Here is a 24,505-nt window from a genome sequence, read left to right as displayed (position 1 = left end):
TTGGAGTATGAGATCAATAGACTGATTGGGATGGCATCTGATGCTTTACGGACACTGTACGAGACCGTCATGTTGAAGAAGAAGCTGAGCCAGAAGGCAAGACTCTCAATTGACCAGTCGATCTATTCTCACCAGTGGCCATGAGCTTTGTGTTGCAGATACAAGTGGCAGAAATGAGATTCCTCTGTTGGGTTTCTGGGCTTAGACTCTGGGACAAGGTGAGAAGCTCAACTATCTGGGAGGGACTCAGAATAGAGTCGCTACTTCTTCACATTGAAAGGAGCCAGCTGAGATGATTCAGGCATCTGAGAAGGATGCCCCCCTGGTTGGCTCCTCCTAGGAAGATCCCTGTCTCATTCATCCAACATTTATGGAAGTAAATCTGTGACGTTGGATGATTGAGACAGGGATTGATTGCTTCTCCCTGCGTTTCTATTTTTTGAGGTTGAATTTTTTATAGGTTGTTTTTTTTTTTTTTTTTTTTAGGTTGAAGTTTTTGAGGCTGAATATTTGATGCTAAACAAATTCAACCTTAGAAATTCAACTTCAAACTCTGATTTTGATGCTAAAAACATTCAACCTTAAAAATTCTAATTCAAACTCTGATGGCACAGATTTACTTCCATAGTATTCTAACTACAATTTCCTACCTTTTTTGGACATTTCAGGCTGATATTTAAGTTAAAGTCCTGTTTTGCTGTCTTATTGCTTAGTGGTTCCAGCTGCAAGAAAACAGAAAAAAAACAAACAAATTTTATTACATTTTTCCAAATATTGGAACACCAATTTCTCGTCATCATAATTCAAATCCATACTTGTTAAATGAATGGACTGCATTTTTATAGCGCTTTCCATCTGCATCAGATGCTCAAAACGCTTTATAAATAATGCCTCACATTCACTCAGTGTGAAGGTACAGCCATACAAGGTACTCAATACACACGGGGAACAACGAGGGGATTAAGGACCTTGCTCAAGGGCCCTTAGTGATTTTTTGGTCAGGCTGGGATTTCAACCGAGGATCCTCTGGTCTGAAGCCCAACACTTAACCACTCTTATCTCCCATACTTGTATCACCATTTGAAAGATACTGTACCTACGTAACCCTACAAAAAAAAAAAAAAAAATTGTCCATAACAAGTACGCAGATTTTTGTGTGCTCATACTAAACCTGAGGTGTGGTCAGGCGCAGTGCCTGTGCATTTTTATCCTTTGGCAGCAGAAATTGAATGCGCCGTAGGCCAGTAAATACCTGATCCAAAGTTAACTTAACCTACGCGTATTCAACCCAATCTCATGGTAGTTCGTGGTGGCATTATGAAAAGTAAATTAATCTATGGTATGTGATTCGATCACGAAAATGGGGCACTTTTCGTGACAGGGGCACAAATTCATTTTGTGACAGGGGCATGAACTGCGGGGTGACAGGGGGGTCTGGGGGGGTTAGGATTAGGGGAAGGGAGAGACTTACGTTATGGTTAGAGTTAGGAGAAGGGGTAGGATTAAAAACAGTATAATTTAAAAAACATGTCACAAAAATGTGACTCATTTTGTGATGGGGGCACGATACTACTACAAAATTGAATTAAAATAAAAAAATAACACTACAACAAATTAAAGGTAAAATCTAGTGGGAAAATGTAGATAATAATGATAAATACTAGTGTGTTAACCGTGGGGATCCACGGGCTCTAGATTGGGTAGTGTTTATAAAATAGATAGCTGACATTTTTTCAAGAGTGGTAATAAATTATGCAGAGATTCTATAATGAGTTGGAATGGTGTGTAAGTCCAGAATGTTTTTAGAACCTAAGGTGAAAATGGCTCAGCTAAAAATGGCTCTAATCGCTTCCCCAATCACAGAGGACTGCTCCAGCCGTTCGCACTTGTGTCGAACGAGCTGGAGAAAGCATTTGGAGCCATCTGAAAAGGTAATTATTTGTCATGTTTACATTGTCATGGCTTGGTAAAATACTTGCATGTTCTTTCCTTCTTGTGTGCAGTTGTAAAAGTACGTTTATGATAGATCTAACATCTCGTTATAATCGATCAGACCAGCTTGCGCTCTGATGCAGTGTGCTGATGCAAACACTCACACTGCTCCCTTCTTCTTTACTCCACTTGACGAGCTGCACGTAGTGTTGGCGAGCTGATCATGCCACATTGCACAACATTTATGCGTGAAAGATCTTTTGAACATTTCAAAATTCTGTTTGTGCAATTGCACGCACTGGCGCCCCTCTCACATTCAGTCTGCACCCGTTAAAGATGAGTTTATTCTCCTGCATCACACAGGGCATGCATATGCATCAAAGTCGTGCAAGTGTCAGTGGGCCTTAGACCTCAATAGTTTTTAGAAGAACTCAACCTTTTTATTTCCTGTTAATTATGTAATTTTTGTATGTCAATTTACTGTCATAAATTGTTTAGGTTACCATTATCATTATCATTATTATTATTATTATTATTATTATTATGAGTAAACCTCAAAAGGCAGGCCACAGATTCTGCACCAGGCAACAAAAAAAAAAAGAAGAAAAAAGACTCCAGCTCTTCAAACATCAGGACCATATACCCCGGCCTCTCTCCTGATCTGCAGCAAATTGATGATGCCCACAAAACTGCCTTCATTGACAGGGAACTCTCATGACTAAATGTCAATATTGCCTGCCTCCAGGAAACTCAGCTGGTAGATAGCGGCACCATCAAGGAAGCAACTTACACCTTCTTTTGCCAAGGGAAGTTCTTATACGAATCCCGTCAGCATGGTGTCGATTTTGCTGTGAAGAACACCCTCGCCCCGTGCATTGAGTCACCATCAACTGGCAGCGGGAGAATCCTTGCCCTCCGGCTTTCAATATCTTCAGGCCTAGCCACCATCATCAGTGCATATGCTCCAATTCTCTACTCCAACCCAGAGGAAAAAGACCAGTTCTATGAGTCCCTAGACGAAGTGATATCTGGGATTCCCAGAAGGGCTCTAACTACTCTGAGATTTCAACACCTTAGTGGGTGCTGATCACAAGGCCTGGCCTACCTGTCTAGGTGTCTACAGTAGGGGCAAGTTCAATGACAATGACCAATGACTGATGGAGCTGTGCTGCTATCATGGCCTATGCGTGACCAACACCTTCTTCAAATGCAAGGATATCCACCAGGTGTCTTGGAGGCACCCGCGGTCCCGCCATGGGCAGCAATTGGATCAAGTTATCACCAGGCATGCAGACCTTGCCCGTGTTCTCCTCACCCTACCATAGTGCAGACTGCAACATGGATGACTCCCTCATGGCTAGCAAGGCGTGCATAACTCCAAGGAAGCTGCACCACTCCAAGAAAAAGGGTTGCCCACGCATCAACACCTGTTGTGTTGGCAGGTCAGAGAAAACCCAGCAGCAAGAAGCCCTCACTGAAGATACACGAGAAGGTGAGGAGGATGTCACTGACGCCAAGTGGTCCCACCTCCGAGATGTTGTGTACAACTCGGCCAACTCAGTGTACACTCTCAGTTTTGAGTTCACCATCTGGACATCAATATGCCAAACACTGGTGCACTTGTGTTTTAAAGGAACTAATAGACAATCTGTTTTTTTCTTTCATACTATGCCCAAAAAACATGCCCAAGGCATATTAGGCAAATAAATACAACCCTTTGTGCCCTTGATTACACTCAGATTTCACACAGTGTATATACAGTGTAGAGTTGGTCACACAGCAAATGGTTTTATGCTTGCTGCTGAAAAAAGAAAAGAACTGGAGCACCGTGCTCGTAGAGCGCAAACCTGTGCCTACACTAATTTTCAATTCCACAAATTTTTACCTTGGAAAAAAAATTCAAGGTCAAAGTCCTGTTAGAAATGGCTTTTCATAAGCTAAAGTATAATACAAAATATAGATCAAAAGGGCTTTTCAATGTTAAAATCAAATATCCGCTAAATCCACAACACGGATCAGATACGGATCAAACTTAGTCTATTCATTGAGAGTGCCCATTTGCACCTCATTATCACAAATGAAAGTGACTGAGGCACCTTTGATAGAGATATAATATAAAATGTACACCAAATGGGCTTTTCAATATTAAATTCAAATGTCCACAAAATCCACAATCCGGATCAGATCTGGATTAAACTTTGACAGGCAATGAAGGATACCATCATACATAATGCGCTAAAATATGAAAGATATTTGATCATTTTTAAAGAGTTAGAATTTTTTCAAAATTTGTACCCCCTCCAACTTTGTTGGTGGAGGTAATAAACTCCAATTTTAAATACATATAGAACTTTAATTATAGCCTTTTCACCCCTTTTCCTTTAGTTCATCTAAAGAAAAAAAAAAATACAATGATCTTTTAGTTACTATAGATCCTCGGTTCAAAACCCAGCCAGACCGGAAAATCACTAAGGGCCTTTGGGCAGGGTCCTGAATCCCCAAGTTGCTCCTGGTGTGTAGTGAGCGCCTTGCATGGCAGCACCCTGACACTGGTGTGTGTGTGTCTGTGTGAATGGGTGAATGTGAGGCATAATTGTAAAGCACTTTGACCTTCTGATGCAGATGGAAAAGAGCTATATAAATGCAGTCCATTCACCATCCCGTAAATTAGCCATTATAACTTAATGTAACATGCCCTTCTAAAACCTCACAACTTCCCTGTGATCTTTACCAATCCACTTAGGTGGGGAACCATGACTGTAGCTCATCGAGATCTCAGTCTTTAAATAATAAAAATCATCCACCCACTCACGAGCCAAATGATTTCTGTTCCAGGTCATAGATGACACCTTCTCATGATATTTGCTGAAAATTGATTTATTCATTTTGATTGTTTTATAGTGAACAAACCAACATAACAATAGAAAGTAATAAACAGGTGTAAGTCACAAAAGCAGAATTTGTACACAGTAATATCTTCTGTTTGTCTGGAAGATTCCTACCATGTTGTTCCAGAGGGCGCGGGCCATCAGTGTGTGGGCCTTCTGGCTTAGATGGAAGCAGTCAGCGCTGAAGTATGAGCGATCAGGTCGGCCGTCCTGTTGAAGAGGAAAAGGCCATTGGCAATACCTGAATGAATGCTGAATATATGTAGTTAAAGTAATAAAACATACAGTAGTGTTCAGACTTCTTGCCACTCCTATATTTTAAGCAAAGAATTTGAAATACAGGGTGAACACAAAAACACTCCTTGGTCTCAAATATTTATCATATCAAAAGTTACCTGAATAATTTACAATTTTGGTATGTACAGTTGCAGAAACTCATCAAGTTTTTTTTTTCTCTTTTGCAGATTCTTCTTCAAAATTGTAAAATTATTCAGGTAACTTTTGATATTATAAAGATTTGAGACCAAGAAGTGTTTTTATGTTCACCCTGTATATTCAGAAACAAGAGAAATCAGAGATTTCTGACGTCCACCAGTCCGGATCGGGATCACCTCCAAAATTCAGTGGAGTCTTCCAGGCCCTAATATCTATCTGTAGTGCAAATTTTGTGAGAATCCGAGAAGTCGTTTTGATGTAATCCTTCAAAGCCTATATAAAGTCAAACTTGATAAGGAATCCGGATCCGGATCACCTCCAAAATTTATTGGAGTCTTCCATGGCCGAATATGTATCATTTATTACGTCTGCAAAGGACGACGGCCAGTCTGCCATAAACCACTGATCTACACACAACAGGGATTAAAATGTTTGATTTTAGGGCTTACAAACATTTCTGACCGTTAAACTTTGCTCACTTTCCCGGAAAACAAATGTTATCTGACTGAAAGTTATCCAGACTAAATTTATCAGAAGATAACTGGTCCGATGATGATTTTAAAAGTTATCTGAAAAGCTAATCCGCTAGCAAAAACATTAGCTTCAATAATTATCGGTTATCGGTTAGCTGAACAGTGCCCGGCCGCCACTGCCTATAAGTCAAATGCTAGGAAACTGGAAAGAACGAGCATTCTTACGAACCAGCAGCTTGGGGACAATAATCTCTCTGAAGAAAGGCTGGCTGACCACAGTAAAGTTTGGCCGAGTGTCATAGCGTCCCGACTCCACCAGCTCATTCAGCAAACGCTGAAATGAAGTACAGATAATAACAACGCATGTAGATGGACACGACGGTAAGTACAACGATCACAGTGTAGCTTCCTGGACCTTCATACCTGATAGTCTCTGTTGAGATCCTCCACCTTCTGAAGAGCTTTCGAGGCGGGCTTTGGCATGATGACACAAGGACAAAGAATACTGACAAAGAAGAGATACCGTGGAATGAGTTATGAGTAGAACCTGTGCTTAAATCACACAGGAACTAATGGAATATTTAAAAAGACATGGTAGCCCACTTTTAAATTTTAAAAGTCTACAGAAGCTTTAAGAATCATTAAATCGAGACTGACTTAACCAGCCAAGTTGGGCACTTTAGTGAAGGGTCTGTGTGCATTTCTCTCAGAGGGGTGATGTGTAGAGGTTCCACTAAGTTCACCAGTGCGCGAGGCACCTTCCAGAAAAAGAAATGCCAACATGTGATTGAACAGACCAACATATGTTGTCAAAGGTATAGTGTGCGTTTGTTCACCTCTTTGTGAAGGTAATCAAGCGCTTCACGGACATTGTCAACGTACTTCTCTGCAGAGTATAACAGCTGTGAATATGAATATAAAAATAAATATTTTAGCATTGTGTATTTGTAGGTACCTCCCCCAACAACAACAAATCTTCAACATTTGGACTCACGGAATTGTAACAGTGGTCGCAGATGTCATTTCCACCAATAAAAACGGTGATCAACTTCCAGTCTGATTCAAAATCAATTCTCTGAGCAAAAAACACAAAAACAGACTGTGACAGCCACACATTTTTTGTTTGTTTGTTTTTTGCTACTTTTTCACATCTTTCAGTGAAACCTCTGTGACTCAAATGCTATTAACATATTTTTTAAACTATATATTCACTTGGCCTTTCTTTGATAATTATTCCTGCTAAGGACAGTATGTTTGTCCACCGGGATAATTCAAATATCTGTAGACCAGTTCTCATAAAACCTGATGGAGTGGGCCAGTGGTCAACTAGTTCACCAATCCACATTACCCTATAGGTCGTTTGTTTATAAGATGTGTCTACAGGTAAAGGCCCATGAAAGGCCCATGAGTCTCATATCTGTGGTGGCTACAGGTTTGAGATGTTTCTGTCCAGTGGCACTCCAACACTATCACCAATGTATTGATGTAATTCTACTTTAAGAGAGGTTTTGTTTTAAAAAAAAAAGTTTTGGTGAAATGGCTTTGGAATTAATGGAAATCCTACAAGATTTTGTGTGTCACAACCATAAAAGGTAAAAAGCAAAGATGATAAACCAACGTGAATATGAAAATGGATAATCACTGCATAGTGCTACTTGGTTCTGTCACAGCCTCTGAGAGTGCTGGAGCACCATGGACTCAGTACTACTGCTAGGCATGCATAGAAATATCTTTGCAGGGACTGTTTCCAGGCTACCAGACATTTCTGTTGTGGCTGGCGTGCCTGGCTGGCTTTTGTTTGTCTTCTGTTTCTGTCTTTTGGTTTTCCTTCCAGGTGGTACGCATTTGGGACTGAGTGGCTGTGTGGCTGAGTTACCAGGACCTCACCCTGATCACCTGAGGCTGATCAGGTGCGGCTCGTCAGGACTCACAGCTGTGGTGCATCTACATGGATTGGAACATGGTGGCATTTAAGTCTGGAATACACAGTGTGTATTTGCCAGAGACTCGAACTTGTGACCAGACGGGTGAGATCGTCGTCTCGAGAGCCATCTCATCATCAGTGGATGCAGAGAACGTCCAGGTTTGATGCATGGTCTGTGAAAGAGGAGGGGGTGAGGTCTCACGCTCGTCAGCACACTTCCTGAGGTACGTTAGATTTTGTGACTAACATTTATACAGTCAGTAAATGTGGTGTCCCTCACACCTTATTATATTGAGCTGTATGTAGTCGTTTAATCAGCTTCCACTGCAGTGGAGTTTTGTGAACAGGGTGTTCCATGCCTGCAGGGTGGGAAGCTGATTAGTAATTAAGCCAGGAAGTGTTTGCTGTTTGTGCACCTTTGAGCGGTCTCTCTGTGTGTGGAGTGTGGACTCACATAATGATTTCTTCTTTCACAGACTCGGTTTGTCGCGGCCACCTGGGGGGTGTCGGCGGGGTCCTTGGGTCCGAACTGGTTCTGGCTCCGGACCATTTTGTGCTGCTAGGAGCGCACCGCAAATCCACCATGCCAGACCGCGCACTTATTTGTTTGTATTTTTTCACATCACTGTTATGTCATTAAATTTAGTTATCCTTTGTACCGTGCTCTGCTTATTTCATACTGGGTCCTTCAAACGCTGGTCGGTTCTCCGGGCTGCGTCCGACACATAACAATTTCTGCATGTTCAGTGGTGATAAGAAGTGGTTTAGTGAGGGTATATTTAGCATGCCACATCCAATAACAATTTTAACTGGTTAGCCCATGACAGTGTTTTCATTCTAAACCAATAATGTGCTGACTAATACAATTTTTGTCCAAAATAAAAATAGAGCCCAGGTTGTAAAATCCCAGAGTTCCCCTGTAACATGGTTGAAGAGCATTGGCAAAGGGATCTACTCTACAGAGTACCCTCATAGTTGCATGTATTAATGACCAATGGAGATGATAATATCCAAGTAACATGTAATAAATTTATAATTTTTGCAGGTGAAGGATAATATAAAGAATCTTACGGAGTCATTCTTCATCCTGGCCACCAGGACTCGTACCTGTTGTGATATGTCCCTTAAGACACAACATAACATAAAAGTTATTTAATTTCATTCAGAAGATAAAAATAATTTATTTTTGCTGATAGATCAGAGTCTTTGCTATCCAAATTTTACAGCTTCGCTGATTTTAGTTCTGATATCCAATAACACAGTAACATTACAGCATTATTCTGACAGTAACCATTTTAAAGGACAGGTCTTATGTTGTGTGGTGTGCTTTTGCAGCTTTGGTCAGTTTTGGGCTGATTTTCAGCTTTTTGTTCACATTCTTCTCAGAAGTATATAGATGTCACAAAACTCATAAAAACTCACAAACCTAAAGGGCCTTTCACATCAAAGTGTCGGTTGATTATTTTGACACGTGCTTGCATTGGACGTGGCAACAACGCATCTGGATGCTTTAGAGGGGGCAGAGATTTCTACATCACTATCTGGCTTTTTGAGGGTCTGGTGAACAATCGCGATCATGGATTCATGACAGGAAAAAGTGAAACAGTCTGCCAGTCATCACCACAATAAAAAAGGTTAAGTCCCTTTGGCTGCTCTCTTGTTTCCACAGCAAATTCAAGGTGGATCTGCATGTTGAATTGGCACAAGTTTTATACCGGATGCCCCCATTCCTTATCATAATATTAAGAGAAAAAAGCAGAAGAACGAGTGACGGGCATCACCCTGCTGGGAGACGCTTTTTCCAGCGACTGTTCGAGTGAGGCCGGGTGGAGTTGAAGTGGGCAGCCATAGCAGAAGCGGCCGGTGTTCAAGCCAGAGACCCGGTCAGAGAGAAAGACAGCAGCCGGTGAGTTCAAGCAGACACACTCAATCATTCATTTTTGGATATATATATACACACCCAGTTTGAACAACAGATCTTCTGCAAATTTGTCTGAGGTGACAGAGTAATCTGAAAATAAAATGTGACACATTTAAGCTTTATTGGCTAACATTAGTTTAGCTTTTAGCTGCAGAATCACTCAGTTGTGTTATGTGGGCCGCTGAAGAGGAGGTACTGCTGGCCCACCACCACCAGAGGGCGCCCTGCTTGGACTGCGGGCTCCAAGCACGAGAGGGCGCCAGACCCAGAAGAAGTGACAGCTGTCATTCATCCCCTGCACCAGCTGTCACTCGTTCATCATCATCACCATCATAAAAGCCGGACTGCAACTCCACCTCCTCGCCGAGAAATCGACTACCATTAAAAAGGTAATTTCTCTGCTGACAGACACTTTGTGTGTTTAACCTGAACTTCTGTTACAGCCGTTTTCCTGGAGTGTTTCCTTATCTGAGGGATTGGCGTTTGGTGTGACAGCGACGGCTTCGCCTCACATCCCAACCCAGATAAGTGATTAAACCAGGAGCTGTACGAGTGTGTGATTGGAGGTGGAGGAGCTCCCTCCTAACTGTGTATGGACTGTGAATTACTGAGTGTGCGGAGTCACACTCATACATCATATCTCTGCTTTCTGCCAGCAGTACCAGGGTCGACAGCCGAAGACAGAGGCCACCTGGGGACTCGGGACTTGGCGGCTCCGGTGTTCTTCAGACCGTTGGTGGTGGAAGCCGTGTGGGACGCGGCTTCTCTCTCGTCAGGGGTCTTCTATCTTCGAGCCTGTCCACACGTCACCTGGTGTTTATTGACTGTGCAAATTTCTGTACATTTAGTTGTGTATTATCACAACATTAAATTGTTACCTTTTGGCTTACTCATTGTCCGTTAATTTGCGCCCCCTGTTGTGGGTCCGTGCTACGACACCTTCCAACAGGATTTCTCGGCCATCGTCATGGATTCCGAGGGGCGTCAACCCGAGCTTGAACGGCCAATGGAAGAGCCAGGAGCGCAGGCGTCAGCGGGAGGCGTGTTGAGTGAGCTGCAGCAGATCTTAACCGCCTTCACGGCTCGGTTAGATTTAGTGACCGAGCAGAATGTCCTCCTTAATCGGAGGGTGGAGGCTCTCACCGCCAGGGTGGAAGCGCACGATCAGGGCGCTGATGCAGCCACTCCTCTGGCTGGTCCTGGGCCTGTATCAGACGTTCCACTGGTCATTCAACGAACCCCCCCACCGTCCCCTGAAGCATACATAAGCCCTCCGGAACCGTACGGGGGCTGTGTTGAGACGTGCGCAGACTTCCTCATGCAGTGTTCGCTCGTCTTTTCACAGCGCCCTGTCATGTACGCATCAGACGCCAGCCGGGTGGCTTATGTTATAAATCTGCTTCAAGGAGAGGCACGCGCCTGGGCTACGGTGCTTTGGGAGCAGAATTCACGGCTCCTAACGTCTTATACTGGGTTTGTACGGGAGTTCAAACAAGTGTTTGACCATCCCAACAGAGGCGAGACCGCTTCGAACGTGCTGCTGTCTATGAGACAGGGGCGCCGTAGCGCAGCCGAGTATGCAGTCGACTTCCGCATCGCGGCAGCGAGGTCCGGCTGGAATAACGTTGCGCTCCGCGCCGCCTTTGTAAATGGACTGTCTCCGGTCCTTAAGGAGCACCTACTGGCTAAGGAGGAACCGCGGGATTTGACGGGCTTGTCGTCGGGAGCAGGCCGGGGGGCGTGACCGGGCATGAGCCGTCCCTCCCCCTTCCGGTTCCGAAAAGGTGACGTCGTCCCCACGCTTCACTGCCAGAGAGCTCCGTGTGGCTACAGCTCCCCCTGCTGAGGAGGCTATGGACACGAGCAGGGCCAAAGTGAAAACAAACATTAGACAAAGGAGGCTGGCCCGCGGGGAGTGTTTTATCTGCGGCTCTTGTGAGCACCGGCAGAAGGACTGCCCCAAACGGTCAAACTACAACGCCCGTCCTTAGAAACTGGGCTAAGGGTGGGCCATAACACACACACAGGGAAACCCCGCAAATCTGCACGAATCCCAGTAACAATCCTTTGTGGGGATTTAACCCTTCACGCCCCAGCACTGGTAGACACGGGGTCGGAAGGGAATCTGCTGGATAGCAGATGGGCAAAGGAAGTAGGGCTCCCCCTGGTGGCTCTGCCGGCACCATTGCAGGTGCGAGCACTAGATGGCACCCTGCTTCCATTAATCACACATCAGACACAACCAGTGACTTTGGTTGTGTCTGGGAATCACAGGGAGGAGATCGTGTTCCATGTAACACCATCTACCTCCCGAGTGATTTTGGGCTTTCCATGGATGGTGAAGCACAATCCCCGGATAGATTGGCCGTCTGGGGTTGTGACGCAGTGGAGCGAAACCTGCCACCGGGAGTGTTTAGGATCCTCGGTTCCTCCCGGCACTACGGCTAATGAGGAGGTCAAAGTCCCCCCCAATCTATCGGCGGTGCCAAAGGAGTACCATGATCTTGCTGATGTTTTCAGCAAAGATCTGGCGCTCACTCTTCCCCCACACCGACCGTACGATTGTGCCATCGATTTGGTCCCGGGCACTGAGTACCCGTCCAATAGGTTGTACAACCTCTCACGTCCGGAACGCGAATCAATGGAGACCTACATCCGGGACTCCTTAGCTGCCGGGCTGATCCGGAACTCCACCTCCCCGATGGGTGCTGGTTTCTTTTTTGTGGGTAAAAAAGACGGCAGACTCCGTCCATGCATTGATTACAGAGGGCTGAACGAGATCACGGTTCGCAACCGATACCCGTTACCTCTGTTGGATTCAGTGTTCACGCTCCTGCATGGAGCCCAAATTTTCACGAAATTGGATCTTAGAAACGCGTACCACCTGGTTCGGATCCGGAAGGGAGACGAATGGAAGACGGCATTCAACACCCCGTTAGGTCACTTTGAGTACCTGGTCATGCCGTTCGGCCTCACTAACGCCCCTGCGACGTTCCAAGCTTTGGTAAATGACGTCTTGCGGGACTTCCTGCATCGGTTCGTCTTCGTATATCTGGACGATATACTCATCTTTTCCCCGGACCCTGAGACCCATGTCCAGCATGTACGTCAGGTCCTACAGCAGTTGTTGGAGAACCGGCTGTTTGTGAAGGGCGAGAAGTGTGAGTTCCACCGCACTTCTTTGTCCTTCCTGGAGTTCATCATCTCCTCCAACTCTGTCGCCCCTGAACCGGCTAAGGTTGCGGCGGTGAGAGATTGGCCCCAACCAACAAGCCGCAGGAAACTACAGCAGTTCCTCGGCTTTGCAAATTTCTACAGGAGGTTCATTAAAGGTTACAGTCAGGTAGTTAGCCCCCTGACTGCCCTGACCTCCACCAAGGTCCCCTTCGCCTGGTCGGATCGGTGCGAAGCCGCGTTCCAGGAGTTGAAACACCGGTTCTCGACTGCACCAGTTCTGGTGCAGCCTGATCCTGATCGCCAGCACATAGTAGAACTGGACGCCTCTGACTCAGGGATAGGAGCCGTGCTGTCCCAGAGCGTGGAGGCTGATAAAGTTCTCCATCCTTGTGCCTTTTTTTCCCGCAGGTTGACCCCAGCTGAACGGAACTATGACGTCGGCAATCGGGAGCTCCTCGCGGTGAAGGAGGCTCTTGAAGAGTGGAGACACCTTGCTGGAGGGGGCATCGTTGCCCTTCACGGTTTTCACAGACCATCGGAACCTGGAGTACATCCGGACCGCCAAGCGGCTGAACCCCAGGCAAGCCCGCTGGTCTCTGTTCTTCGGGCGCTTTGACTTCCGGATCATGTATCGCCCCGGGACCAAGAACCAAAAATCAGATGCATTGTCCCGGGTGCACGAAGAAGAAGCCAAAGCGGGGCTGTCGAACCCCACCGAGACCATCATCCCCGAGTCCACTGTTGTGGCCACCCTCACCTGGGACGTGGAGAAGACCGTCCGGGAGGCCCTGACAAGGAGCCCGGACCCGGGGACTGGCCCCAAGAACAGACTGTACGTCCCACCAGAGGCAAGAGCTGCCGTATTGGACTTTTGTCACGGGTCCAAGCTCTCCTGTCATCCAGGAGTGCGTAGGACCGTGGCAGTAGTCCAGCAGCGCTTCTGGTGGGCGTCCCTGGAAACCGACGTCCGGGACTACGTCCAGGCCTGTACCATCTGCACCAGGGGCAAGGCAGACCATCGGAGGACTACGGGACTCCTCCAACCCCTGCCGGTGCCTCATCGCCCCTGGTCTCACATCGGCCTGGACTTCATCACGGGCATCCCGCCGTCCCAGGGCAACACCGTAATTCTCACGATAGTGGACCGGTTCACCAAGGCGGTCCACTTCGTGGCCCTCCCGAAGCTCCCAACGGCCCAGGAGACGGCAGACCTCCTGGTCCACCACGTCATGCGGCTGCATGGGATACCATCGGACATCGTTTCAGATCGTGGTCCCCAGTTCTCTTCACAGGTGTGGAAGAGTTTCTGTAAGGAGCTGGGGGCCACCGTGAGTCTCTCGTCCGGTTACCACCCCCAGACGAACGGCCAGGCAGAGCGGGCCAACCAGGAGCTGGAGCAGGCCCTTCGATGCGTCACCTCCGCGCATCCGGCGGCCTGGAGTCACCATCTGGCCTGGATCGAGTATGCCCATAACAGCCAAGTCTCGTCTGCTGGTGGAGGGAGAGGTCGGTGTGCCCTCGGTCCAGGCCCACCTCAGGAGGTGCCGCCGGGTGTGGCGGGCTGCCCGCTCTGCCCTGTTAAAGGCCCGGACGAGGGCCAAGGCCCATGCGGACCGCCGGCGTTCCCCGGCCCCCACATACCAGCCCGGGCAGGAGGTGTGGCTCTCGACCAAGGACATCCCTTTGTGTGTCGACTCCCCGAAGTTGAAGGACAGATTCATAGGACCCTTCAAAATCCTCAAGATCATCAACCCGGCCGCAGTGAAGCTTCAACTCCCGGCTTCACTGCGGATTCACCCTGTTTTTCACGTTTCCCGTCTCAAGCCACACCACACCTCGCCCCTCTGTACTCCGGGACCTACGCCGCCTCCTGCCCGGCTCATTGACGGGGAGCCTGCCTGGACAGTCCGCAGGCTCCTGGACGTCCGTCGTAAGGGCCGGGGGTTCCAATATCTGGTGGACTGGGAGGGGTATGGACCTGAAGAACGCTCCTGGGTGAAGAGGAGCTTCATCCTGGACCCGGCCCTCCTGGCCGATTTCTACGCAAGACATCCGGACAAGCCTGGTCGGACACCAGGAGGCGCCTGTTGAGGGGGGGGTCCTGTTATGTGGGCCGCTGAAGAGGAGGTACTGCTGGCCCACCACCACCAGAGGGCGCCCTGCTTGGAGTGCGGGCTCCAAGCACGAGAGGGCGCCAGACCCAGAAGAAGTGACAGCTGTCATTCATCCCCTGCACCAGCTGTCACTCGTTCATCATCATCACCATCATAAAAGCCGGACTGCAACTCCACCTCCTCGCCGAGAAATCGACTACCATTAAAAAGGTAATTTCTCTGCTGACAGACACTTTGTGTGTTTAACCTGAACTTCTGTTACAGCCGTTTTCCTGGAGTGTTTCCTTATCTGAGGGATTGGCGTTTGGTGTGACAGCGACGGCTTCGCCTCACATCCCAACCCAGATAAGTGATTAAACCAGGAGCTGTACGAGTGTGTGATTGGAGGTGGAGGAGCTCCCTCCTAACTGTGTATGGACTGTGAATTACTGAGTGTGCGGACTCACACTCATACATCATATCTCTGCTTTCTGCCAACAGTACCAGGGTCAACAGCCGAAGACAGAGGCCACCTGGGGACTCGGGACTTGGCGGCTCCGGTGTTCTTCAGACCGTTGGTGGTGGAAGCCGTGTGGGACGCGGCTTCTCTCTCGTCAGGGGTCTTCTATCTTCGAGCCTGCCCACACGTCACCTGGTGTTTATTGACTGTGCAAATTTCTGTACATTTAGTTGTGTATTATCACAACATTAAATTGTTACCTTTTGGCTTACTCATTGTCCGTTCATTTGCGCCCCCTGTTGTGGGTCCGTGCTACGACACCTTCCCAACAAGTTGAGCTGAGTGAACATTTTGTATTTGTAAATTGTTTGAGCCATTTTATTTTTACCAAATAAATCTACATGTTTTTAAAACTGTTACTGCTATGACTGCAAGAACAGTCTGAACTTTATATATATATATAAAAAAACATGTTCCTTTCCCAAAGTTTTCATTGGGGAATGATCATTCCCTCGTTCGCATGACACAGGTTGGTTTTTCTGATGTTGCAGGGCTAGCTTTCTGCTATGAGACCCCTGGTGGGGAAGAGAGAGCCCCCATTTAACCATTAGAATTACTCCTATACTGTAAAATTAAGGTAAAAAATGTACTTGCACAAATTAATACAGGTGCTATATTAACACATGACTTCTAATAGCCCAAATCTGAGTTGTTATGAATGCTGTGAGACATGTCCTTTAAGAAGCGGGATGCCAAAGAACTCACTTGCTTGTAGCGCCTGCTACAGCCTGGTTGAGGAACGACTCATTTGTATGCTGCTTTCCCATTCCAACAGAGTAGCCAGTTATGTTGGGGTTAAAAAGTTTCAAAATGTCTGTTATAACAAAGAAATAATCCATTTTAAAGGATGATATTCACTCAGATATTCAGGGTTAACCAGCAGTGGGGCAGAGCTAACCAAAAAGTGAGCTATGATAATGCTAATCCATGAACAAAAAAATTATCTTAGCTAACTGTGCCCACCATTGGGTTCACCAGTGACATCATCAGTCCTACATCAAAAAAGTAGCCTTTAATAAATGAGCAAAAACAAGACTTACTGGGCAGAGTGGTGACGGTCGTGAGGTTCTTATCTCCACCAATACTGTTCAACAAATATATATATATATATATATATATATATATATATATATATATATATATAAAAAGTCATGATTCATGTTTGTACATTCATTAACAACAACGACGACAACTCATCTGAAGCAGACGACCTACAATAACCCACCTCCAGGATAAGCCGCGGTACTGAAGCAGCACATCCAGTATGTTGTTGGGTCTTGACCCTATGCCGTTTCCTGCCTGGTAGTTGGAAAAGTAACATGGTGGAACATCTGTGTCTTTTTGTCCAGTTGTGAATATTCCAAGAATATCAGAGTGACATGCTGTTCTTGATTCTAAAACACTGTTCTACAGGCTGGTCCTAATATTTGGACAATGCAGATTTTTTTATTATTATTATTATTATTTTGCCTCTGTACACAACACAATCAAGTTAAAATGAAAAAATTAAAATGCACTTATAGTGTAGATTATCCGTTTAACAATAATTGCATAAACAATTAGTAAGTAATTACTGTTGGGAAGGTGTCGTAGCACGGACCCACAACAGGGGGCGCAAATGAACGGACAATGAATAAGCCAAAAAGTAACAATTTAATGTTGTGATAACACACAACTAAATACACAAAATTTGCAAAGTCAATTAACACCAGGTGACGTGTGGGCAGGCTCGAAGATAGAAGACCCCCGATGAGAGAGAAGCCGCGTCCCACACGGCTTCCACCACCAACAGTCTGAAGAACACCGGAGCCGCCAAGTCCCGAGTCCCCAGGTGGCCTCCGTCTTTGGCTGTCGACCCTGGTACTGCTGGCAGAAAGCAAAGACAAGATGAATGAGTGTGAGTCCGCACACTCAGTAATCCACAGTCTGCACACAGTTAGGAGGGAGCACCTCCACCTCCAATCACACACTCGTGCAGCTCCTGTTTAATCCACTTATCTGGTTTGGGGTGTGAGGCGAAGCCGTCGCTGTCACACCAAACACCAATCCCACAGATAAGGACGAACACCACAGGATAACGGCTGCAAAAGAAGTTCAGATTATCACTCAACGGTTTGAGTCAGCAGAGAAATTATCTCTTCGGTAGTCGATTTCTCGGCGGGGAGGTGGAGTTGCAGTCCGGTTTATATAGTGGTGTAGATGAGTGACAGCTGGTGCAATGAGTGACAGCTGTCACTTCTTCTGGGTCTGGCGCCCTCTCGTGCTTGGAGCCCGCACTCCAAGCAGGGCGCCCTCTGGTGGTGGTGGGCCAGCAGTACCTCCTCTTCAGCGGCCCATATAACAGGACCCCCCCCTCAACGGGCGCCTCCTGGCGCCCGACCTGGCTTGTCCGGGTGTCTATCGTAGAAATCGGCCAGGAGGGCCGGGTCCAGGATGAAGCTCCTCTTCACCCAGGAGCGTTCTTCAGGTCCATACCCCTCCCAGTCCACCAGATATTGGAACCCCCGGCCCTTACGACGGACATCCAGGAGCCTGCGGACTGTCCAAGCAGGCTCCCCGTCGATGAGCCGGGCAGGAGGCGGCGTAGGTCCAGGTGCACAGAGGGGCGAGGTGTGGTGTGGCTTGATGCGGGACACATGGAATACAGGGTGGATCCGCAGTGAAGCTGGGAGTTAGAGCTTCACTGCGGCCGGGTTGATGATTTTGAGGATTTTAAATGGTCCAATGTATCTGTCTTTCAACTTAGGGGAGTCCACACAGAGAGGGATGTCCTTTGTTGAAAGCCACACCTCCTGCCCGGGCTGGTATGTGGGGGCCGGGGAACGCCGGCGGTCCGCATGGTTCTTGGCCCTCGTCCGGGCTTTCAACAGGGCAGAGCGGGCGGTCCGCCACACCCGGCGGCACCTCCTGAGGTGGGCCTGGACCGAGGGCACACCGACCTCTCCCTCCACCAGCGGGAACAATGGGGGCTGGTACCCCAAACATGCCTCAAAAGGGGAGAGGCCGGTAGCAGACGAGACTTGGCTGTTATGGGCATACTCGATCCAGGCCAGATGGTGACTCCAGTCCGCCGGGCGCGCGGAGGTGACGCAGCGAAGGGCCTGCTCCAACTCCTGGTTAGCCCGCTCTGCCTGGCCGTTTGTCTGGGGGTGGTACACGGACGAGAGGCTCACGGTGGCCCCCAGCTCCTTACAGAAGCTCCTCCAAACTTGCGAAGAGAACTGGGGACCACGATCTGATACGATGTCCGATGGTATCCCATGCAGCCGCATGACGTGGTGGACCAGGTGGTCTGCCGTCACCTGGGCCGTCGGGAGCTTCGGGAGGGCCACGAAGTGGGCTGCCTTGGAGAACCGGTCCACTATCGTGAGAATGATGGTGTTGCCCTGGGACGGCGGGAGGCCCGTGATGAAGTCCAGGCCGATGTGAGACCAGGGGCGGTGAGGCACCGGCAGGGGTTGGAGGAGTCCCAAGGTCCTCCGATGGTCTGCCTTGCCCCTGGCGCAGATGGTACAGGCCTGGATGTAGTCCCGAACGTCGGTTTCCAGGGACGCCCACCAGAAGCGCTGCTGGACCACTGCCACGGTCCTACGCACTCCCGGATGACAGGAGAGCGTGGATCCGTGACAGAAGTCCAATACGGCAGCTCTGGCCTCTGGTGGGACGTACAGTCTGTTCTTGGGGCCGGTCCCCGGGTCCGGGCTCCTTGCCAGGGCCTCCCGGATGGTCTTCTCCACGTCCCAGGTAAGGGAGGCCACGACAGTGGACTCGGGGATGATGGTCTCGGTGGGGTTCGACAGCCCCGCCTTGGCTTCCTCTTCGTGCACCCGGGACAACACATCCGATTTTTGGTTCTTGGTCCCGAGGCGGTACGTGATCCGGAAGTCAAAGCGCCCGAAGAACAGAGACCAGCGGGCTTGCCTGGGGTTCAGCCGCTTGGCGGTCCGGATGTACTCCAGGTTCCGATGGTCCGTGAAAACCGTGAAAGGCAACAACGCCCCCTCCAGCAAGGTGTCTCCACTCTTCAAGAGCCTCCTTCACCGCGAGGAGCTCCCGATTGCCGACGTCATAGTTCCGTTCAGCTGGGGTCAACCTGCGGGAAAAATAGGCACAAGGATGGAGAACCTTATCAGCCTCCACGCTGTGGGACAGCATGGCTCCTATCCCTGAGTCAGAGGCGTCCACTTCCACTATGTACTGGCGATCAGGATCAGGCTGCACCAGAACTGGTGCAGTCGAGAACCGGCGTTTCAACTCCTTGAACGCGGCTTCGCACCAATCCGACCAGGTGAAGGGGACCTTGGTGGAGGTCAGGGCAGTCAGGGGACTAACTACCTGACTGTAGCCTTTAATGAACCTCCTGTAGAAATTTGCAAAGCCGAGGAACTGCTGCAGTTTCCTGCGGCTTGTTGGTTGGGGCCAATCTCTCACCGCCACAACCTTGGCCGGATCAGGGGCGACGGAGTTGGAGGAGATGATGAACCCCAAGAAGGACAAAGAAGTGCGGTGGAACTCGCACTTCTCGCCCTTCACAAACAGCCGGATCTCCAACAACCGCTGTAGGACCTGACGTACATGCTGGACATGGGTCTCAGGGTCCGGGGAAAAGATGAGTATATCGTCCAGATATACGAAGACAAACCAATGCAGGAAGTCCCGCAAGACGTCATTTACCAAAGCTTGGAACGTCGCGGGGGCGTTAGTGAGGCCGAACGGCATGACCAGGTACTCAAAGTGACCTAACGGGGTGTTAAATGCCGTCTTCCATTCGTCTCCCTTCCGGATCCGAACCAGGTGGTACGCGTTTCTAAGATCCAATTTTGTGAAAATTTGGGCTCCATGCAGGGGCGTGAACACTGAATCCAACAGAGGTAACTGGTATCGGTTGCGAACCGTGATCTCGTTCAGCCCTCTGTAATCAATGCATGGACGGAGCCCGCCGTCCTTTTTGCCCACAAAAAACAAACCAGCACCCGTCGGGGAGGTGGAGTTCCGGATCAGCCCGGCAGCTGAAGAGTCCCGGATGTAGGTCTCCATTGATTCGCGTTCCGGACATGAGAGGTTGTACAACCTACTGGACGGGTACTCAGCGCCCGGGACCAAATCGATGGCACAATCGTACGGTCGGTGCAGGGGAAGAGTGAGCGCCAGATCTTTGCTGAAGACGTCAGCAAGATCATGGTACTCCTTTGGCACTGCCGATAGATTGGGGGGGACTTTGACCTCCTCATTAGCCGTCGTGCCGGGAGGAACCGAGGATCCTAAACACTCCCGGTGGCAGGTTTCGCTCCACTGCGTCACAACCCCGGACGGCCAATCTATCCGGGGATTGTGCTTCACCATCCATGGAAATCCCAAAATCACTCGAGAGGTAGAAGGTGTTACATGGAACACTATCTCCTCCCTGTGATTTCCAGACACAACCAAGGTCACTGGCTGTGTCTGATGTGTGATTAATGGAAGCAGGGTGCCATCTAGTGCTCGCACCTGCAATGGTGCCGGCAGAGCCACCAGGGGGAGCCCTACTTCCTTTGCCCATCTGCTATCCAGCAGATTCCCTTCCGACCCCGTGTCTACCAGTGCTGGGGCGTGAAGGGTTAGATCCCCACAAAGGATCGTCACTGGGATTCGTGCAGATTTGCGGGATTTCCCCGCGTGCATGTTATGGCCCACCCTTAGCCCAGTTTCTAAGGATGGGCGTTGTAGTTTGACCGTTTTGGGGCAGTCCTTCTGCATATGCTCACAAGAGCCGCAGACAAAACACTCCCCGTGGGCCAGCCTCCTTTGTCTGACGTTTGTTTTTACTTTGGCCCTGCTCGTGTCCATAGCCTCCTCAGCAGGGGGAGCTGTAGCCACACGGAGCTCTCTGGCAGTGAAGCGTGGGGACGACGTCACCTTTTCGGAACTGGAAGGGGGAGGGACGGCTCGTGCCCGGTCACGCCCCCCGGCCTGCTCCCGACGATGCTCATTTAAACGGTTGTCTAAGCATATAACCAAATCGACAAGCCCGCCAAAATCCCACGGTTCCTCCTTAGCCAGAAGGTGCTCCTTCAGGACCGGAGACAGTCCATTTACGAAGGCGGTGCGGAGCGCAACGTTATTCCAGCCGGACCTCGCTGCCGCGATGCGGAAGTCGACTGCATACTCGGCTGCGCTGCGCCGCCCCTGTCTCATTGACAGCAGCACGCTCGAAGCGGTCTCGCCTCTGTTGGGATGGTCAAACACTTGTTTGAACTCCCATATAAACCCAGCATAAGACGTTAGGAGCCGTGAATTCTGTTCCCAAAGCGCCGTAGCCCAGGCGCGTGCCTCTCCTCGAAGCAGATTAATAACATAAGCCACCCGGCTTGAGTCTGACTCGTACATGACAGGACGCTGTGAAAAGACGAGCGAACACTGCATGAGGAAGTCTGCGCACGTCTCAACACAGCCCCCGTACGGTTCCGGAGGGCTTATGTATGCTTCAGGGGACAGTGGGAGGGGTCGTTGAACGACCAGTGGAACGTCTGTTACCAGCAAGAGGAGTGGCTGCAGCAGCGCCCTGATCGCGCGCTTCCACCCTGGCGGTGAGAGCCTCCACCCTCCGGTTAAGGAGAACATTCTGCTCGGTCACTAAATCTAGCCGAGCCGTGAAGGCGCTTAAGATCTGCTGCAGCTCACTCAACACGCCTCCCGCTGACGCCTGCGCTCCTGGCTCTTCCATTGGCCATTCAATCTCGGGTTGACGCCCCTCAGAATCCATGACGAATGGCCGAGAAATCCTGTTGGGAAGGTGTCGTAGCACGGACCCACAACAGGGGGCGCAAATGAACGGACAATGAATAAGCCAAAAAGTAACAATTTAATGTTGTGATAACACACAACTAAATACACAAAATTTGCAAAGTCAATTAACACCAGGTGACGTGTGGGCAGGCTCGAAGATAGAAGACCCCCGACGAGAAGTGCCGCGTCCCACACGGCTTCCACCACCAACGTTCTGAAGAACCCCAGGTGGCCTCCGTCTTTGGCTGTCGACCCTGGTACTGCTGGCAGAAAGCAAAGACAAGATGAATGAGTGTGAGTCCGCACACTCAGTAATCCACAGTCTGCACACAGTTAGGAGGGAGCACCTCCACCTCCAATCACACACTCGTGCAGCTCCTGTTTAATCCACTTATCTGGTTTGGGGTGTGAGGCGAAGCCGTCGCTGTCACACCAAATGCCAATCCCACAGATAAGGACGAACACCACAGGATAACAGTCCGTCTTATATAGTGGTATAGATGAGTGACAGCTGGTGCGATGAGTGACAGCTGTCACTTCTTCTGGGTCTGGCGCCCTCTCGTGCTTGGAGCCCGCACTCCAAGCAGGGCGCCCTCTGGTGGTGGTGGGCCAGCAGTACCTCCTCTTCAGCGGCCCACATAACAATTACAGCTATTTTTATATATAGGAACTCCATTTTTAGAGGCCAAAAGTATCAGCACAAACTATATATATATATATATATATATATATATATATATATATATATATATATATATATATATATATATATATATATATATACAGTCAGGAAAATAAGTATTTGCAAGTTCTCCCACTTAGAAATCATGGAGGGGTCTGAAATTTTCATCTGAGGTGCATGTCCACTGTGAGAGACATAATCTAAAAAAAAAAAATCTGGAAATCACAATGTATGATTTTTTTTAAATAATTTATTTGTAAGTTACTGCTGCAAATAAGTATTTGAACACCTGTAAAAATCGTTGTTAATATTTGGTACAGTAGCCTTTGTTTGTAATTACAGAGGTCAAATGTTTCCTGTAGTTTTTCACCAGGTTTTCACACACTGCAGCAGGGATTTTGGTCCACTCCTCCATTCAGATCTTCTCTAGATCTTTCAGCTTTGGAGTTTCAGCTCCCTCCAAAGATTTTCTATTGAGTTCATGTCTGGAGACTGGCCAGGCCACTCCAGGACCTTGAAATGCTTCTTACGTAGACCCTCCTTAGTTGCCCTGGCTGTGTGTTTGGGGTCATTGTCATGCTGGAAGACCCAGCCATGACCCATCTTCAATGCTCTTACTGAGGGAAGGAGGTTGTTTGCCAAAATCTTGCAATACATGACCCCATCCATCCTTCCTTCAATATGGTGCAGTCATCCTGTCCCCTTTGCAGAAGAGCACCCCCAGAGTATGATGTTTCCACCCCCATGCTTCACAGTGGGGATGGTTTTCTTGGGGTTGTTCTCATCCTCTAAACATGGTAAGTGGAGTTGATTCCAAAAAGCTCTATTCTGGTCTCATCTGACCACATGGCTTTCTCCCATGCCTCCTCTGGATCATCCAGATGGTCACTGGTGAACTTCAAACGGACCTGGACATGTGCTGGCTTGAGCAGGGGGACCTTGCTGCCCTGCAGGATTTTAAACCATGACAGCATCATGTGTTACTAATGTAATCTTTGTGACTGTGGTCCCAGCTCTCTTCAGGTCATTGACCAGGTCCTCCTGTGTAGTTCTGAGCTTTCTCAGAATCATCCTTACACCACAAAGTGAGATCTTGCATGCATCCCAGACCGAGGGAGATTGACAGTCACCTTGTGTTTCTTCCACTTTCTAATAAATAATCATAACAGTTGTTGTCTTCTACCAAGCTGCTTGCCTGTTGTCCTGTAGTCCATCCCAGCCTTGTGCAGGTCTACAGTTTTGTCCCTGGTGTCCTTAGACAGCTCTTTGGCTTTGGCTATGGTGGACAGGTTGGAGTGTGATTGATTGTGTGGACAGGTGTCTTTTATACAGGTAACAAGTTCAAACAGGTGCAGTTAGTACAGGTAAAGTGTGCAGAATAAGAGGGCTTCTTAAAGATTTAAAGAGCTACTTTTAAGATTAGGCTTAAAACTTTCCTTTTTGCTAAAGCTTATAGTTAGGGCTGGATCAGGTGACCCTGAACCATCCCTTAGTTATGCTGCTATAGACTTAGACTGCTGGGGGGTTCCCATAATGCACTGAGTGTTTCTTTCTCTTTTTGCTCTGTATGCACCACTCTGCATTTAATCATTAGTGATTGATCTCTGCTCCCCTCCACAGCATGTCTTTTTCCTGGTTCTCTCCCTCAGCCCCAACCAGTCCCAGCAGAGGACTGCCCCTCCCTGAGCCTGGTTC

At 48.6% G+C, this 24,505-nt stretch overlaps 1 protein-coding gene across 1 annotated transcript in view; it reads right to left on the bottom strand.

The window, feature by feature from the left end:
* The window catches only part of LOC117503565 (phospholipase B1, membrane-associated-like), a 68,489-nt gene that overhangs the window by 24,720 nt on the left and 19,264 nt on the right, over positions 1-24,505 (bottom strand). The window contains exons 13-23 of the mRNA XM_034162825.1: positions 16,589-16,662; positions 16,404-16,447; positions 16,069-16,177; positions 8,724-8,775; positions 6,723-6,803; positions 6,565-6,630; positions 6,386-6,486; positions 6,152-6,233; positions 5,958-6,062; positions 4,935-5,030; positions 651-722 (exon numbers count right to left, since the gene is read on the bottom strand). Coding sequence (XP_034018716.1) covers positions 651-722; positions 4,935-5,030; positions 5,958-6,062; positions 6,152-6,233; positions 6,386-6,486; positions 6,565-6,630; positions 6,723-6,803; positions 8,724-8,775; positions 16,069-16,177; positions 16,404-16,447; positions 16,589-16,662 — 882 coding nt within the window. The remainder of the gene's footprint in view (positions 1-650; positions 723-4,934; positions 5,031-5,957; positions 6,063-6,151; positions 6,234-6,385; positions 6,487-6,564; positions 6,631-6,722; positions 6,804-8,723; positions 8,776-16,068; positions 16,178-16,403; positions 16,448-16,588; positions 16,663-24,505) is intronic.

Source organism: Thalassophryne amazonica, chromosome 21, assembly GCF_902500255.1.
Source record: "Thalassophryne amazonica chromosome 21, fThaAma1.1, whole genome shotgun sequence".
In the NCBI taxonomy this organism is placed as follows: domain Eukaryota; kingdom Metazoa; phylum Chordata; class Actinopteri; order Batrachoidiformes; family Batrachoididae; genus Thalassophryne; species Thalassophryne amazonica.
The sequence above is the reverse complement of the archived record's forward strand: the minus strand, read 5'-3'. Positions and strand labels throughout refer to the sequence as shown.